This window comes from Rhinichthys klamathensis, unplaced genomic scaffold (assembly GCF_029890125.1).
Source record: "Rhinichthys klamathensis goyatoka isolate OS25496 unplaced genomic scaffold, OSU_Roscu_1.1 h1tg000019l_1, whole genome shotgun sequence".
Lineage (NCBI taxonomy): Eukaryota > Metazoa > Chordata > Actinopteri > Cypriniformes > Leuciscidae > Rhinichthys > Rhinichthys klamathensis.
Genome location: NW_026606570.1, coordinates 5,548,888 through 5,568,399, shown reverse-complemented (window position 1 = coordinate 5,568,399; position 19,512 = coordinate 5,548,888). Strand labels below are relative to the sequence as shown.

Below are 19,512 nucleotides of genomic sequence, written 5' to 3'. Positions count from 1 at the left end.
GATATCTCCTAATGGTAGCATGTACAGAGTGAACAGCAACGGTCCTAGTACTGAGCCTTGTGGTACGCCATACTGAACTTGTGATCGATAAGACATCTCTTCATTTACTGCTACAAACTGATAACGGTCAGTTAAGTATGATTTAAACCATGCTAGTGCAATTCCAGTAATGCCAACATAGTTCCCCTTCAGGGACTACCGCTGCGTGTAATCACTGTGACGCGTCTGAAGCATGAATGAAATCAGTCAATGGAGAGAATGAGCGTACGGCGAGTGACGTCATCAACCAGGAAGCTATAAATATCCCCCGAGCACACAATACGCCAGCTTTTCGTACTACAGCAGCTCTGTGTGTGTGTCTGAATCTGTCGATTGTGTTTGTCTGCTTTGTCAGGAGTTTATCACTATATATTATATAAAAAAACCAATATGAGCGAGCAGTATAAGAAGTGTGTTCCCCCCTGTACTCGATACATCACGGGTGGGGATTCACACGAGCTATGTGTGGCTTGTTTGGGAGTTCAGCATGCCCAGTCGGCTCTTGAGGGAGTCGATTGCGAGCATTGCGAGCGCTTTCCTCTGAGAACTCTGCGCTCGCGGCGATCGCTCTTTGAGGAGAGTGGTTTGCTGCGAGCTCCCCAAGGCTCGGGTCCCGCTTCTGTTGAGGCAGAGCGGCGGCGCTTGTCTTGGGGTTCGCAGATGGATCTCACCGGCGACGTTGAGACGGGCCCCGCCCTATCTCAGCTTTCTCCGGCAGGATCCAGTGCCTCTCACCCGGCTTTGGAAGCACGCGCTGCGGCGGTTACTTCTGCCCGGGTGGAGGCACATGATGATGTTGAATTGAGATTATCCAGTTCTGAGGATCTGGATGTCGAAAGTTTTGCATCTGAGGAAACTAGTGTGACACATTATACTGCAAATGAAGAAGGTTTGATGGATGTGTTATCTCGGGCTGTTGAAAAGCTCAGTATCGAGTGGCCAGCTGATAGACAGGATTCTAAAATTAAAAGCAAACTAGATGATAGATTTCTGTCTGCACGACCTCAACCTTCTCGCCGGTGCTTACCAATCTTCCCAGACCTTCATGCTGAGGTTTCAAAGACCTGGGTTAGACCAGTTTCTAGCAGAATTTACACGAATCAGTCAAATGCTTATGGTAACATTTTTGGTGCTAAATCTGCTGGTTATGTGACGATGCCGAAGGCGGAGGAGAAGCTCGCGAGCTATCTCTCTCCTGCTTCTTCGGTTTCACTTAAAGCACCGGCTCTTCCATCTAGACCACTAAAGAATACTTATGTGCTGGTGGGGAAGGCTTACTCGGCGGCTGGGCAGGCGGCTGCGTGTTTGCATACGATGGCTATTATGCAGGCTTATCAGGCCGACCTGCTCAAAGATGTGTGTGAGGGGGGTGAAATTACTGGAGAGTCCGCGAAATCTATTGGTCGGTCTATGGCAGCCATGGTGGCCACAGAAAGGCACTTATGGTTGAGTCAGACCTCTATGAAAGAAAAAGATAAGTCTCTCCTTTTAAATGCTCCTGTTTCGCCTGCGGGCCTCTTCGGTGACGCTCTTCACTCGGTCACGGAGAGGTTCCAGGAAGAGAAAAAACAGGCGGCTTCTTTTCTTAAATTTATCCCTCTGAAGGTGCGTGTCACTGGGGCTGCTGAGCGAGGGCAGTCCCAGCCGTCGAGTTCTTCTTCCAAAAGAGCACAGCAGAAGCGGAGTGTCGCGTCTCGTGCCCCCCCGCAGAGAAACTGGAGGGACGAGGCGGGGCGTTCTCCGGCGCGGCCTTCTCGGGGCAGGACTGATCTGAGGACAGTCATTGTCGCCAGGAAGGCCGCGTCGAAAAAGTCCTGACGGGCTGAACGTCAGGACTCTGAGGGTGGTCCCCATCGAGAAAAACTTGAGTTCACCGCACAAGAACACGGTGCCCTGTCTTTCTTGATGCCCTCAGGGGTCTGTTCTACTAACCCTGCCTATACAGGGCGTAGAGAGACTCGGCGAGCGATTTCCCGAGGGACGCTCGCCCCCTCCGAGGAGGGTTGTGGAGTGCTCAGACAAGCTGTTTCCTGCCAGTATGTTACAGGGCGCTGTGTCTGTCATATGGGATGTTCATCCAGAGGCCAGCCTCGAGAGGCTGGTTCCCTTAGTAGAGTTCCTGGCGGAATGGGAAATGCTTCCCAATGTTTCTCAGTGGGTCCTGAATATTATAAAGAACGGGTACGCTATTAAGTTCAGAACGCGTCCACCTCGGTTCAGAGGGGTTCTGCCCACTGTGGTGGGCCCCGAGCAGGCTCTGGTATTAGAACAGGAGGTAAAAACTCTGCTGCAAAAAGGGGCTATAGAACGGGTTCCTCCACCCAGCAGGGAGTTAGGATACTACAGCCGGTACTTCATCGTTCCGAAAAAAGATGGAGGGCTGCGTCCCATTCTAGATCTGCGTGTCTTAAATCGCACTGTAGGGAAGCTCAAATTCAAGATGCTCACTCTCAAGCAGATCGTGTCACAAATCAGATCCGAGGACTGGTTTTTCACGATAGATCTAAAGGACGCTTACTTCCATGTATCTATCCTCCCTCAACACAGGAAGTTCCTGAGGTTCGCTTTCGGGGGCGAAACGGTTCTTCCGTTAGGCCTAGCATTGTCACCCCGCACGTTCACGAAGTGTATGGATGCAGCTATAGCTCCGCTCAGGCTGCAGGGCATCCGTATTCTGAACTATATAGACGATTGGTTAATTCTAGCTCAATCGGAACAACAGGCGGTTCGGCATCGAGATGTCGTTCTTGCTCACATCAAGAGGTTGGGGTTGAGACTCAACACCAAGAAGAGTGTTCTTTCTCCATTACAGAGAACCACTTTTCTCGGTGTAGTGTGGGATTCGACGACGATGCAGGCACAATTGTCACCTGCTCGTGTTGCTTCGATTCTCGCCGCAGTAGATCAAGTCAAGCTAGGCCGGTCATCCACTGTAAAACAGTTCCAGAGACTGTTAGGTCTCATGGCAGCTGCGTCCAACGTGATACCTTTTGGCCTCCTGCACATGAGACCGTTACAGTGGTGGCTCAGAACCAGGGGATTCTCCCCGAGGGGAAATCCGCTTCGCATGATCATGAGTTCGCGACGGTGTCATCGCGCCCTGGTTATGTGGAAAGATCCTTGGTTTCTGTCCCAAGGCCCTGTGTTGGGAGCTCCTTGTCGTCGCGTTATGCTAACGACAGATGCCTCTCTCACGGGTTGGGGGGCGATCATGAGTGGTCGCCCGGCTCAGGGTCTGTGGGAGGACCATCACCGTCTATGGCACATAAATTGTCTAGAGATGTTGGCAGTGTTTCAGGCCCTGAAACATTTCCTCCCAGACCTAAGAGGCCACCATGTTCTTGTCCGGACAGACAACACATCGGTGGTCTCTTATATCAACCATCAGGGGGGTCTGCGTTCTCGCCCGCTTTACAAGCTGGCACGTCAGATCCTTCTATGGTCCCAGGGGAAAATTCTCTCTCTCAGAGCTATTTATCTCCCGGGGTATTTGAATCAGGGGGCAGACATCCTGTCGAGGCAGGGGCCGAGGCCCGGGGAATGGAGTCTTCACCCCGAGGTGGTGGAGCTCCTATGGGGACATTTCGGTCGTGCCGAGGTAGACCTATTTGCGTCCAGAGAGACATCACACTGTCCACTGTGGTTCTCTCTCAGCCAGCCAGCCCCACTGGGGTTGGATGCGATGGTACATCCGTGGCCGAGGTCACGCCTGTACGCTTTTCCCCCGATCGCTCTGCTCCCAGGAGTTCTGGGGAGGGTTCGCCGGCATCAGGGGGGTCTGCGTTCTCGCCCGCTTTACAAGCTGGCACGTCAGATCCTTCTATGGTCCCAGGGGAAAATTCTCTCTCTCAGAGCTATTTATCTCCCGGGGTATTTGAATCAGGGGGCAGACATCCTGTCGAGGCAGGGGCCGAGGCCCGGGGAATGGAGTCTTCACCCCGAGGTGGTGGAGCTCCTATGGGGACATTTCGGTCGTGCCGAGGTAGACCTATTTGCGTCCCGAGAGACATCACACTGTCCACTGTGGTTCTCTCTCAGCCAGCCCACCCCACTGGGGTTGGATGCGATGGTACATCCGTGGTCACGCCTGTACGCTTTTCCCCCGATCGCTCTGCTCCCAGGAGTTCTGGAGAGGGTTCGCCGGGACGGGCTCAGTCTCCTGATAATAGCCCCGTTCTGGCCGGCCCGAGTATGGTTTGCTGACCTAGTGTCTCTCCTCGACGGCTCTCCCCTAGAGATACCGATCAGGAGAGATCTGCTCTCTCAGGCGAGTGGGTCGATCCTTCACCCCCGTCCAGAGCTATGGAGGCTGTGGGCTTGGCCTCTGAGGGGGCCCAGCTCATAGATTCTGGTCTCTGCTGAGGTCGTTGAGACCATCCTCCAATCCAGAGCTCCCTCCACGAGGAAGTTATATGGCGCGAGGTGGAAAATTTTCACCTCTTGGTGTGGAGAGCGCCAGCAGGACCCAGTTAACTGCCCGGTTGGTACAGTGCTGGATTTCCTGCAGGACCGTCTCTCCACAGGGTTATCCCACTCCACACTGAAGGTTTATGTGGCGGCCTTAGCTGCTTACCACGCCCCTTCAAGTGGAGGTTCCCTCGGGAAACACCCACTTATATCTCGCTTCCTTCGTGGCACCTTGAGGCTGAGGCCTGCAGTTCGCACAAGGGTACCAGCTTGGGATCTGGCCATCGTCTTAGAAGGTCTCTCCCTTGCTCCTTTCGAACCCATCAAGGAAGTTTCGGAAAAGATTCTTACTCTTAAGACTATCCTTCTTCTTGCTATCTCATCTCTAAAAATAATTGGAGATATTCAAGCACTTTCGGTGGCTCCCACGTGCCTGGAATTTGCTCCTGGTATGGTTAAGGCCTTTCTCTGTCCGAGACCAGGTTATGTTCCTAAGGTGCCAACTACTTTTGTTAGACCTATTAGTTCTGCAGGCTTTCTGTCCTCCGCCTTTTCTGACGTCAGACCAGAGGAAACTTAATTTGCTGTGCCCTGTTAGGGCTTTAGATGCTTATGTCCACAGAGCTGCCCTGTGGAGGAGATCGGAACAACTGTTTGTCTGTTTTGGGTCACCTAAGAAAGGGTGTCCTGCATCTAAGCAAAGGATGAGCAAGTGGGTGGTCGAGGCCATCTCACTTGCTTACGGGTCGGCCCATCAGCCTTCACCTTTGGCTGTAAGGGCTCATTCCACCAGGAGTATGGCTGCCTCTACAGCTTTTCTTTCAGGAGCTTCTCTTCAGGACGTTTGTGATGCGGCAGGCTGGTCCTCACCGCACACTTTCGTCAGATTTTATTCCCTTGACCTTAGCTCCACTCCAGGGGCTCAGGTTCTCTCGTCGGTTTGTGTCTCCTGATGACACACGACGGGGATTTGGTCGTATGGGGATGTGGGTATTGCGTTCCCACTGCGATTACACGCAGCGGTAGTCCCTAAAGGGGAACGTCCCGGGTTACGTATGTAACTAGTTCCCCGAAGGGACGGACGCTGCGTGTCCTGCCATACTCTCGGCATCCCCTTGAGTCGCTGCTTCAGTAACTTTTAAGCTGGCGTATTGTGTGCTCGGGGGATATTTATAGCTTCCTGGTCGATGACGTCACTCGCCGTACGCTCATTCTCTCCATTGACTGATTTCATTCATGCTTCAGACGCGTCACGCTGAGGGCGTTCCCACTGCGATTACACGCAGCGTCCGTCCCTTCGGGGAACTAGGGTTACATACGTAACCCGGGACGTTTTCTAGTCTATTTAAAAGAATGTTGTGGTCAATTGTGTCAAATGCAGCACTAAGATCGAGTAACACCAATAGAGAGATACAACCACGATCGGATGATAGGAGCAAATCATTTGTGACTCTAATGAGAGCAGTCTCAGTGCTATGGTACGGTCTAAATCCGGACTGAAAATCCTCACAGATATCATTTCTTTCTAGAAAGGAACACAGTTGTGAGGATATGCTTTTTCTAATATCTTTGACAGAAAAGGCAGATTCGAGATCGGCCTGTAATTGACTAATTCTGTAGGATCAAGTTGTGGTTTTTTAACAAGCGGTTTTATCATAGCCAGTTTAAAGGTTTTTGGTACGTATCCTAGAGACAAAGATGAATTAATGATATTAAGAAGAGGTTATATGACCTCTGGAAACATCTCTTTCAGTAGCTTAGTCGGTATAGGATCTAACATACAAGTTGTCGATTTAGATGAATTAACGAGTTTGCAGAATTCTTCCTCTCCTATAGCAACAAATGAATCAAATTTTTCCTCAGGGAGACTACAATGCACTCCCTGATGCGATACTGTGCTAGACGGTTGCATAGTTATAATTTTGTCTCTGATATTATCAATCTTATAAGTGAAGAAGTTCATAAAGTCATCACTGCTGTGTTGCTTGGACACTTCTGAGCTTGAAGCTTTCTTTTTGTTAGTTTAGCCACTGTTTCAAATAAATACCTTGGATTATGTTTATTTTCTTCTAATAGGGTTGAAAAATAAGCAGATCTAGCGGCTTTTAAAGCCTCTCTGTAAGCAATCGAGCTCTTTTTCCATGAAATCCGAAATACCTCTAGTTTAGTTTTCTTCCAGTTGCGCTCCATTTTTCTGGCTGCTCTCTTAAGGGCCTGAGTGTGCTCGTTGTACCACGGCGTTGGACTATTTTCTTTAATCTTCTTTAAGCGCAACGGAGCAACTGCGTCTGAAGTGCTGGAAAAGAGAGAGTTAAAAGTTTCTGTTGCAATATCAAGTTCTTCTAAGCTATCCGGGATGCTGAGATGATGAAACTGATTAGGAAGATTATTGATAAACCAATCTTTAGTGGCAGAAGTTATAGATCTAATATATTTATAACACGGAGTCGGCTTTGCAGCCTTGGCTAAATGTAATTTACATGAGACTAGATAATGATCTGAGATGTCATCGCTCTGCTGCAGAATTTCAACGGCATCAACATCTATTCCATGTGATAATATTAGATCTAGAGTATGATTACGACAATGAGTAGGTCCTGACACGTGTTGTCTAACTCCAATTGAGTTTACAATGTCTTTAAATGCCAATCCCAATGCATCTTTTTCATTATCTACATGTATATTAAAATCACCAACAATTAGTACTTTATCTGCAGCCAATACTAATTCTGATAGAAAGTCAGCAAATTCTTTGATAAAATCTTTATGGTGCCCTGGTGGCCTGCATAATTCTCATAATTCTATATTCTGCATAATACAGTAGCCACCATAATTCTCAAATGTGATTTATCGTTTACACTATATATTTTTACATTAAGCACCAATACTTCAAAAGAAGTATATTTAAAACTAGATTTCTTAGTGGTTTTGAAAATATTACTATAAATTACAGCAACACCTCCCCCTTTGCCTTTCAGATGAGGTTCATGTTTATAACTGTAATCTTGTGGGGTTGACTCATTTAAAATAATGTAATCGTTTGGTTTTAGCCAGGTTTCTGTCAAACACAGCACATCAAGATTATAATTTGAAATCATATCATTAACTATGAGAGATTTTGAAGTAAGGGATCGAATATTCAGCAATCCAAGCTTTATCATTTGCTCATCTGTATTATATCTGTTTTTTATTTGTTGAACATCAATTAAATTTTTAACCTGACGTTTTTTGGATTTCCAAATTCGGGGAACAGACACAGTCTCTATATGATGATATCTAGGTGAAAGAGGCTCTATGTGATGGGATTTATCTGACCTTGGTGACGTGAGGCCGCTAGCAGACGGTCGGTTTAGCCAGTCTGTCTGCCTGCTTCCTGACCTGAGCCCCAGATTGTCATATTTTATCTCTAAGACTATGAGCCAAATTACTAGAGAGAAGAGCAGCACCAGCCCAGGAGGGATGGATACCATCTCTTTTCAACAGGTCAGGCTTGCCCCAAAAACTTTTTCAATTGTCTATGAATTCTATATTATTCTGCGGACACCACTTTGAAAGCCAACCATTGAGTGAGGCCAATCTGCTAACTATCTCATCACTCCTGCGTACAGGAAGGGGGCCAGAGCAAATTACAGTGCCTGACATCGTACTTGCGAGTTCACACACCTCTTTAATATTAATTTTGGTGATCTCCGACTGGCGGAGTCGAACATCATTAGTGCTGACATGAATAATGATCTTAGAGAATTTACGATTAGCATTAGCCAGCACTTTTAAATTTGCTTTGATGTCAGGCGCTCCCGGCAAACATGTGACTATGGTGGCTGATGACTCTATTAAATAAATTAATAGATAATAATAGCACTAATTGGGATACATGTTACACCTGTGTGAACTTAAGGGGAACTGACTTCATAGATCTACTAAAAAGACCATTTGGTTAAGATCATGAAAAGCTGTGGTATTATTTGTTTGCAAAATATTTATAGATTTTATTTTTCTAATATAATTGAATTTTAATATAATTGAATTTTCAGAAGCCATTACTCCATTTGGAGCTCAAGGGACATTTCTTATGTGATTTTTTTTTCTTTTTTTTTTCAGGATTCTTTGATGAATAGACAGTTCAAAAGAACAGCATTTATTTAAAATGATCTTTTGTAACACTGTTTTACAAAAGATGTTTTGTGTTCTAGGACCAGTAGCATGCACAGACCTCTGCTGGGTTGCAGGGGTGAAATTGCTTTCCTGGGGGCAACGCAATACGGCCGAAAGAGCACTTTACTATTAGCAATTAAAGGGGCAGGAGCTCACGTGTAATATCATGTGCTAGCTGTGTATTACCCCTTACGGATATAATGTGTGTGTGTGAGTAATACTCACAATGTACATCTTATTTCAGAGAGCTGAATCTTACCATAGAATTTCCATTCCTCTTCTTGAATTCTAGTCACTGGAAGTTTCCTCTCTGTTATTGTGATTCCAAATTGCCTAGCCAAGACACATAACACCACATGACTTTTCACTCACTGTGAAGGTGTCGATGATGTCTTCATTATATTTACAGTCCCTATAAATTTTCATAGAAGGAGAAGTTCTTGAAGTGGTACCTCTGCACATTGAAGATTGAGTTTCATGAATGTTTCTCTTGCATTAAACCACTGGTCCTTTTGAAGAGCTCCATAGGTTGATTTTGATTTGTTTTGGAGGTAATATTTTTTGTTCATTGGTTTTTGTTCTTCTGAAAGTAATTGTTAAATAGTGAAAAGTCTGTTTTCACGTACTCACCAGTCATTACAAACCTAAATACAAAGTAAATTTACTATGAAATGTCTTGGTTGCAACGGTTTTGACCACAACACTAGCAATGGCTGTGGTGCCCCCTCAAAAATTGAAATAAATAAAAGTAAGTGCATGACGTCCCTAGTGACACCAATTGCACAACATTTTCTTTTTCGCTTTCGAGACATTTGTAATGATGAAGCAGTTGCAGTACATTGTTCAGTAATGTGGTAAACTCTCATAAAAATAATACCTGGAGTGGTGTTGCTACCAAATAAGCATAAAACGCTGTCTTCACCTCATTATGGGCTGATATGAGAGTTAATTGGCCGGTCCCCAGACAGTTTAACCATCTGCTCAGCTGTTAATGAGTTGGTATTGGTTTGGAAGTGGTTTGCTGTTGGTGTAGAATCTGTTGATGTGCGCTTTGAGACCTGCTAAGTTTTTCTACATTTATTACTTTTCCATCCTTCCATCCTGGGGACATTTGTTAACCGCTGGCATTGTACATGGTTTCACTTTGTTCTTGTGATTGAGCTCATTGGCAAACAAATCGAATGCAAAGGCAAATTTTCATCACATCATGTCCATAAAGAATGAAATTGCTTGTGTAATGAGAACGAACTGTCAGCATATGATCATTTAATAGCAGTTTGCGGAAAATTATTCACTTCCTTTAGAATGACTAAAGTTCAGAGATCATGATACATTTTCTGCTGCCTCTTTATGTGGAAACCCCCCAGGATATGATTAAGCACATGTTTGAGAAGTGACTCCCTTAAAGGCACATTATCCTTGCTATAATTTACCTCCTCTTGTTTGACCTCCAACTATAAATGGGAGCGATCATATCCTTTCGCAACACTCAGTCTCTCTTTCTCTCTGCTTAGGGACAGAAAGGCCATCCTGGTCCCTCTGGTCACCCCGGAGATCAAGTGAGTTCCCATTCACACCATTTTGTTTTTACTTTCCACAAGAGGAGAATTAGAGGAATTAACAACTATGACTTTTACATCCATTACCAAAGTACACTCCATGGGCCATATTACAGAAAAATCATAATGGTGCATTCACATTTTCCATACCTCTGCAAACTTTCACAGCCCAAATCCATTAATTTCAAGGGGAATCAACATGACAAAGTATTTTGTCTAATGGCATTTTGGTGGCAAATAAATGTCCCTATGTAAATTTTGCATCTGGTTCAAGTTTGCGAGTTTGCTAGCTGGCAGAATATAATTTTTTTTTAATTGTCATTATTCCCGTATTTCATTCATGGAATTTTGTCACATCCGGTGATGGTCACACTTTCTTTCGCCCAGAAATTTAGAAATTCATTAAGAAGTTCTCAGATTTTCTCAAACTTTTAAGATTTAAGATGGGATGTTACTGTAATACATACGGCCCCAGATTACTGGATATACTGTAAAGATGACAGAATCACACAAAAGAATAAATGCATTATTTTTGGTCACATTATTTTGTCACTTAATTAACACATCAAATTGGCATCCCTATTAAAATCTGCATGTGACAACATATCTTTTTACACATCTAATCAGGACAGTCTTACTTTGCTGCTCAATTGAGATGCACTCCAAAGCATCCACTAGCATACATAAATTACACACTAAGCAGTGGACACAGAAAACTAAATAGACACTGTAGATATGATTTTTTTTTAAGAGTTTTGGCAGCATCAGTCTGTCTGACACTTGATCTGACGGTCTGGACTTTCCTCCGATTTCTAGAATTGAATTTCTGGAATTTAGAGTTGTTGAGTTATAGTAGTATAATAATATTTAAAACGCTTTCATTATTGTTTCATAATCTTATACTTCTGTGGTGGGCCACACACGCTCTGTATTTGTCATATTGACAATAATGGCAACACATGAAAAAATACTGAAACTATTTACAGACATGCATAAGAATAACATGTTGTTTTAATAGAAATGCTTTTCACTCCTCTCTCTCTCTCTCTCTCTCTCTCTCTCTCTCTCTCTCTCTCTCTCTCTCTCTCTCTCTCTCTCTCTCTCTCTCTCTCTCTCTCTCTCTCTCTCCATAATGCTTTTTATCTTTCTTTTTGTTTGTTATGGCTCTCTTCAAGAAGAGCTTCCAATGCTAATGACATATTTATAGTAATGGATTTTTTCCTCTTTATACTTTTTATTCTCTCTCTCCGCAGGGTGAAAGAGGACCAGATGGAAGCCCGGGTGCCAAAGGTTATCCTGGCAGGCAGGTGCAGTAAATCGTCTGTTGTGCTGCTGGCTTGCACAGTACTCACAGATACGAGTATAATGAGACTAGTAGCAAAGTGTCAGGGCTTGTATTGGAGACTGAAAGAGCTTGCTCTGCCAATATGACCACTTGTTTTGACATAATTGTTGAGAAATTCGAATTGTTTTTGGAATTAAGAGGCAATGAAAATGGATTTTATATTTTGAGCTTAATGTGCTAGCAGTAAAATAATCATTTTTGGGGTGCCAAAGGCATGAATGATACCTGATATTTGGAAAAGTCATTTGCAAAAGATAATCCTCCCCTTTTTTGATAGATTGTCTCCCACTGCTGAGTTTAAATGTGATCGGTGGAAATTATTAGATCGGCCCCAGCTTTTCTTTGTGAACTACCAGATTTACTTATTCTGGGAAGCAACAACAACTACAACAACCTAATAAATGTTTCTGGAAGCTTCTAGTCTTATAAACCTTTGGCTTTGCCATTAGGCATGTTCTAGAAAATCCTACTGGAATTTAGTTTTTCAGCTGATTAATGTTTCCGTAAAGGTGCAGTAAGCGATCTCTGAGAGACACTGTTGAAAATTTAAATCAACAACTAAACAAACTATTTTGTTGATATTTGCTAGATGTGTGTGTGCAGAAAAAAATGTGTTAGTCATGGCTGTGTAAATAGGTGAAAAAATGGTCACACTTTAGATTAGGGTCCAATTCCCACAATTAACTTACAACTAACTATGACTTTACCTCAATACACACCTAATTACTGCTTATTTAGTAAGGTAGTTGTTAATTTAGGTAGGATTAAGAGATGGTCATGTAGAATAAGGCATTAATATGTGCTTTATAAGTACTAATTAACAGCCAATATCCTAGTAATATGCATGCTAATAAGCAACTACAGGTGAAACTCGAAAATTAGAATGTCGTGCAAAAGTTCATTTATTTCAGTAATTTAACTTAAAGGGTGAAACTAATATATTATATAGACTCATTACATGCAAGGTGAGATATTTCAAGCCTTTATTTGTTATAATTTTGATGATTATTGGTTTTCATAAGCTGTAAGCCATAACCATCAAAATTATAACAAATAAAGGCTTGAAATATCTCACTTTGCATGTAATGAGTCTATATAATATATTAGTTTCACCTTTTAAGTTAAATTACTGAAATAAATGAATTTTGGACGATATTCTAATTTTTCGAGTTTCACCTGTTGTTAATAGTGAGAATTGGACCCTAAACTCAACTGTTACCAAAAAAATTAAGTAGATCTCTAATTTATTTGGCTAAGTTAGACTAGAGCACTAGATCAAATTTGCAAAATTTCATCAGCATAAATCTGTTTGGGCCTCAATAAAATGGAAGTCTTCATTTTGTGATTCCAATTCTGTAGGCACAACATTATTATTGATGCAATTTGCAGGCATGAAATATTGCATTGTTTGTGTTTTTGTAGGGTTTACCAGGGCCTATAGGAAATATGGGACCAAAAGGCGCACGGGTAAGGGATGGGTTTTGTTTTGTTTTTTTATCAGAAAAAAATTCAACTTTGTTGGCTATAAATTGATTATCATGTATTCACTGAGTACAGTTAAGATGTTTTGCATTCCATGTTTGCTCCTACTTATACATTTGCTTTAAAGTGATTGAGCATTTATGTACGGAAAGTTTTGTAAGGGTTTCTACATATTTGGTATTGAAAGCTTGTTTTCCAGTTTGGAAACTGGGAAAGGCACCAGAAAAGGAAATGGTTGTAGACATTTAAGGATCAGTTATTGGAAGTTGTTTTCATTATAAAACCTCAGAACATCAGCTCTGAAAGTATACTGCTTTAAGGGATTTGTCAGATGGGTTTTACATTATAATTCCACTAAAATTTTAAAACCAATTTGGTCTTGTAAAGTATATGGCAGCAGTGTACATCCGAAGTCTTTTCCCTCTTGTTATTGTTTTTATTCTCTGCCTTGGTGCCAGAAAGATTTTTATTTGTGTGTTAGTTGGTTAGTTTATTTAGATTTTACTGTATATAAGAACACAAAACATGATTTTTATGTTAATGTTTTAACATTGTTACATTTTTGTAATGATTTTTGATGTTGATTTATTTATTATTATATAATAATGTGCATCATTTCATGTTTCTTTTGTCTTTTTCTCTTCATGATTTCATTGTATGTTAATTTGTATTAACCTTGTGACCCATCCTTAGCCATCCTGCTGAAGGCAAGCGTGATCCCTGGTGTGAGGGTATGTGCCCTTGGACTACATCGTGGAAGCCAGCACCATGCAGTCCATGGGCATATACACTTGCCTCAAGGCCTAGATCTTCACCGAGCGACCACTGTCCTCAAAAGACCTTCACAAATCAATCTGCAGTTTAGCAAGGGATATTTGGATCATATCACTCTAAAGTCTCTCTGTTTGTTTCTTGTCTTCTTACACTCCTCTGGTTTAGGGCTTCATTGGAATCCCAGGCGTCTTCGGTCTCCCTGGACCTGATGGAGAAAGAGTGAGTTTTGCTGTTTCTGCACTTAAGTATTTTTTTTTTCTAATTATTAAAAGTTGTACACTGTTCAGAATTGAACAGCATAGTTTTTGAATTTGAATAGAATAGAAATATTTAAGTGATGTACAGACAAAGAGTCCAGACATAACAATCTTATAGAAAAATATCTGTTTTATATTACATGGAGCCGGTCACCCCCTCATGGGCTCCGCCATATTGAAATTAGCCGTGTCAAAAATGTTTACTTTAAATAGCGCTTTGAGAAAGTTTTTACAAAGCATAAGCATACAAGTACATCTGAACACAGCAAACAAACCAAAAAATATAACAACAGCAAACTTTTTTCCATTAAAAAGTCCATTAATGTTCCCTGATGTCTTTAGTAAAATTGTATGGCATGATGGAGATGTATAGTCTTGGTTTTAGTTGCCCCAAGAGGAAATATTACTGGAACAAACCCCACACTATTACACATGCCATGCATTTATCATTATTCCTTTCTAATGGTGGCTTGTAAATCAAAAGCACTTGCTTTGAATAGGAAGACTGGTGAAAGGGGCACGCTCCACTAAAAACACAGCGTTCCCTCTTCAAAACAGTAGTTAGTCTCAGTTCTCACAATATTTGCTCAGCAACCTCAAGCTGGTAAATTCCGACTTTGTGGAAATGGCAATATAAGCCCCCGGGAGCTGGAATATGGCCTGTTGCAGATTAGCCAGATCATGTCTCCGATTTTCAGGCCCAGAGGGACAGAGTTTATAGAGATCTGAGAGACCCTTTTGTGTTCAGAAGAATAGAAACTAAAGACCTTTCAGCATTCACACAGTCTGTTGCATAAACTGGGATTGGGAATCGATTAATTGCTTTGTTTTTTTGTTTGTTTTTTGCCATTTCTGTCTCTTTTTACCTGTCTTTCCTTGCTTTCCCTCTCTCTGCTTTTTCCTCTTAGGGTTTACCTGGTGTTCCTGGGAAGAAGGGCAAGATGGGTAGGCCGGTAAAGTTTTCTCTCACCATCCTCTCTAGACAACCTCTGAATGACTTGCCTCTGTGTTCATTGATTTGTGATCCATTCACACTGAGAATTTAATATATATATATAGATAGATAGATAGATAGATAGATAGATAGATAGATAGATAGATAGATAGATAGATAGATAGATAGATAGATAGATAGATAGATAGATAGATAGATAGATAGATAGATAGATAGATAGATAGATAGATAGATAGATAGATAGATAGATAGATAGAATAGATAGATCTTATTCTGTCTGGATAAATACTACTAAATTACCACTAATTAGCAAAGGTCTTTACCATCTGTACACCCATAATCATTCTTTACCAATTTACCAAAATTATGTTGTTCTGCATATTTTATTTTCAAAAGAACTAGCCATTAAGAATTCAAGCTCATCTTTTTCCAAAACAACTACCAATTATGCACAGTTCAAAGCACAAACGTGGTGCCAAGCATAAATCCATCTGTTCTTAATAAGCAGTTCTCTAACTCTGCAGTTCTGTTTGATAGGCAGCACATGCCCCTCGGCCGTAACTTACTGTTTGCCTTGTTGGAGGACCAAAAAAGATCTCCACACAGTGCAAGTGTTGACTTTGGCTTTCAGACAAGCACACGTTTAGCACACAGTGGAGTGCGACGTCATAGCTCTTGTCCTCTTATATAACGTAACAGTAGATAGAGGGGAAACAGCGCTGTCAGCGAATCCCTGCCGGTCCTCTTCTTGCTTCTCCTGGCTGTTGCCAGTGCAAGGAAACACTCAGCCATGGAATTTCCTGCAGGGCTGACAAAGACGAGAACTGAGCTTGTTTCTGTGACTCGACATCAGGCTCTGTTTTCACAAAACCAGAATTGAGTGCAGCAGCCGTATGCTTTTTTATTAGTACTTTTTTTATATGCCGTTGGGATTTTTTTTTTTTTACATTCAATGTTTGATACAGTTGTACTGGTTAATATATTTTTGTGGAAACAGTGATAGTTTTTCACCCTTAAATTATATATATATATATATATATATATATATATATTGCAACATTATAAATGTCTTAACTAATATGAATACAGTTGTGGTCAGAATTAATGGCACCCCTGGTAAATATGATTTAAAAAATGGCTGTAAAAAAATGAATCTGCATTGTTTATCCTTTTGATCTTTCATTCAAAAAATGTGCAAAAATCGAACCTTTCATATAAGTAAAATAATTGAACGTGGGGGGGAAATCACATTCTGAAATAAATGTTTTTCTCAAAAACACGTTGGCCACAATTATTGGCACCCTTTTATAAATACTTTTTGTAATCTCCTTTTGCCAAGATAACAGCTCTGAGTCTTCTCATAAAATGCCTGATGAGTTTGGAGAACACCTGACAAGAGATCAGAGACCATTCCTCCATACAGAATCTCTCCAGATCCTGCAGATTCCCAGATCCATGTTGGTGCTTCTTCTCTTCAGTTCAGCCCACTCATCAGGTCAGGGAACTGGGACGGTCAAGGCAGAAGCTTAATTTGTGCTCTGTAACACATTTTTGTGTTGATTTTGATGTTTGTTTTGGATCGTTGTCCTGATGGAAGATCCAACCACGGCCCATTATAAGATTTCTAGCAGAAGGCGTCAGGTTTTGATTTTTATCTGTTGATATTTGATAGAATCCACTATGCCATGTATCTGAACAAGATCCAGGACCTCCAGTAGAAAAATATGCCCACAACATTAAAGATCCAACGGTATATTAAATTGTACACATGGGGTACTTTTTATCCTTGTGTGCAACAAACCCATCTAGCGTGTTTGCTGCCAAAAAGCTCTTTTTTTAGTTTCATCTGACCACAGAACCCTGTGCCGTTTGAAGTTGTCTGATAACTGAATTTGCTCTGACAACGGAGTTTGTTTTTGGGTGAGCGAGGAGGATTTTTCTTGAAACCCTCCCAAGCAACATGTGGGGATGTAGGGGTTGTTTACATATTTTTTTTTTTTTTTTTTGGTAGGCTTCTGACCCCAAGACTTAACTAATCTCTGCAATTCTCCATCTGTGATCCTTAAAGAGTCTTTAGCCACTCAAACTCTCCTCCTCACCGTGCATTAAGACAATATAGAAACATGTCCTCTTCCAGGCAGATTCGTAAGGTGATTGGAACTTCTTAATTATTGCCCTGATGATCAAAATGGGGATTTTTCAATTCTTTAGCTTTTTTCTTATAGCCTCTTTCTATTTTGTGATGCTCAAAAATCTTTTGATGCACATCAGAACTTTGGTTTTACTCATTGTGATGGATGATTAAGGGAATGTTGCCTTTGTGTTTCCTCATAAACTCCTGTGAAACAAGAAGTCATAGCCAATTTCATGTTTAGTCATCCTGGTGTGCTAAAAAAAGGTCAATATTAATGGGAATGTACTTCAGAGATATTTTACTCGTAAAAAATTCTAGGGGTGCCAATAATTGTGGCCAACGTGTTTTGGAGAAAAACATTTATTTCATAATGTGACCCAACACTTTCAATTCTTTTACTTCAATGAAAGGTTATATTTTTGCACATTTTTTTAATGAAAGATCAAAAGGATAAACAATGCAGATTTATTTTTTACAGCCATTTTTGATCATATTTACCAGGGGTGCCATTAATTCTGACCACAACTGTATAAGTAACGCGCGCACACACACACACGCACAATGTATATATATAATTTTTTACTTTTGATTTGTTTTTGTTTTTTTGTTTTTTATTACCTATATTCTGTATAGAGCAGTTTATTTATGCATTACAATAATTGAGATATTTTCATTTCTGGTCAGTATTTATTATTATAATCATTGATATATGGGTGGCATGACTGGTGCAAATGAAAAAGAAAAATCTGATATTTGTCCTAACTTACCAACCTAACCACAGTAATAATAATACAAAAACATTCATTTTAATTTGTTTTAGTCACATACTCAAATAGTGGTAAAACAATTCTGGCCACTGACATATCCCTTTTCTAGGCTGTATATGAAATATTGTTGGTGGTTAGAACTTATTCTATCCAATTGCTTCTTTCCTGTGGCTGCTTTTTGAGATCCAGTTTTTCAAAATCCCATGATTATGGAATGGTTCTGGTGTTACAGAGGTTTGTGCAGGATTAAAGCGAAAGGACAATGTTTACCATGTGGAAACTGGAATCAGCAATGCATAAATTTTATGTGCCCTGAGTCTAAGTGTGTTTTTTTCCACGTCTTGCTCTGCTAAACTCTGCTGTCTCTCACATTTGTGTGCTCAGGGCTTTCCAGGAGATTTTGGGGAGCGAGGACCACCAGGACCTGATGGAAACCCAGTAAGTACTAGTACATCAACCATTTGGTCGACTGCCATGTGGGGCAACTCCAGTTTTCTAATGCTCAGAGAGTTTTAACCATTGATGTTTGTGGTTATATTTTATTATCAAGTTTAGTGTATCAGAAAATTGCCACACAGTTGGAGAAAAGTTCACCAAAAAAGTCATCATAGTCTCCTAGCCTCTGCATGCCCTTTTTCTGTCTGTCATACACTGTTATGGACATATCATTATACAAGCTGACCGGGCCACTTCAACCGCTACACTCTAATAAATAGCTTTGATTTCTGCCACCACAATAACACACACAAGCCAGTTGGGCGTCCAGTGTGTGCCGCTCAGTGTTGAATAATACTGGTAATGAGGAAATCAGCTGTCACTACTGGAGTCTACAGCAGAAATCTGTTTTTGCCATTACAGGGGTTGCTTCACTTCTGATCGTTTTACCATATTCTTTCCCTAATATTTCATCCTTGTTGTTTCCATGTACTATAATATTATAAAAAGTTTTTTATTTGCATATTATGAATTGTTCTAAGACGTAAGTGTAATATTTTAGAAATGTATAGATGTGTATTGTCAAAAATTGTTCTGCAGGAAAGACCACAAAACCACATTTCACCAGATTGTTAATGTTATGTCCTAGGCCAATCATCACAATTACTTACCTCTAACCTCGAGTATTAGACTTCAGCACATAATTTGTCACACACCATTTCAGTCTTGTGACTTGTTGAGGATACAGTCTGTGCGCGATCAAACATTTACCTGGCAGATGATCCCCAAATGGGGATGGGACCCATGTTGCAACTCCCCCAAAGGTATAGTTCACCCAAAAAATAACAAAAAAAATAAAATTCTGTTGTTCCAAACTCCCAATTTTCTTTAATCAATTTTGTCAGTAAAATAGTTTAACCTTTTAAAATTGCTTAAATATCTGGTTGCTTTTCTCAGAGCATTTGAAATATGATCAGCAAAGCTGCATGGCTTTTTTTGTATGAGGTTTAATTTGGGTTCACTCCACTGAATATGTATTAAATTATTTCCTTTTGTGTTCTGCAAAAGAAAGTAATAAATGAAGAGTAAATGAAGTTTAGTTTTTGGATGAACTGTCCCTCAAAGTTAAGAAAATGATTATTATGAGGAATAATTGTTAGTGTTCTTAATCTAAAGTCATCCTGACATATAATTAATTATAAA

General features: G+C 41.2%; 1 protein-coding gene across 1 annotated transcript in view; it reads left to right on the top strand.

Annotated features, from left to right (window-relative positions):
• Positions 1-19,512, top strand: part of col27a1b (collagen, type XXVII, alpha 1b) — a 115,004-nt gene that overhangs the window by 46,207 nt on the left and 49,285 nt on the right. Inside the window, exons 8-13 of the mRNA XM_056236916.1 lie at positions 10,116-10,160; positions 11,414-11,467; positions 12,928-12,972; positions 13,927-13,980; positions 14,927-14,971; positions 18,259-18,312. Of these exons, the coding sequence (XP_056092891.1) occupies positions 10,116-10,160; positions 11,414-11,467; positions 12,928-12,972; positions 13,927-13,980; positions 14,927-14,971; positions 18,259-18,312 (297 nt within the window). The remainder of the gene's footprint in view (positions 1-10,115; positions 10,161-11,413; positions 11,468-12,927; positions 12,973-13,926; positions 13,981-14,926; positions 14,972-18,258; positions 18,313-19,512) is intronic.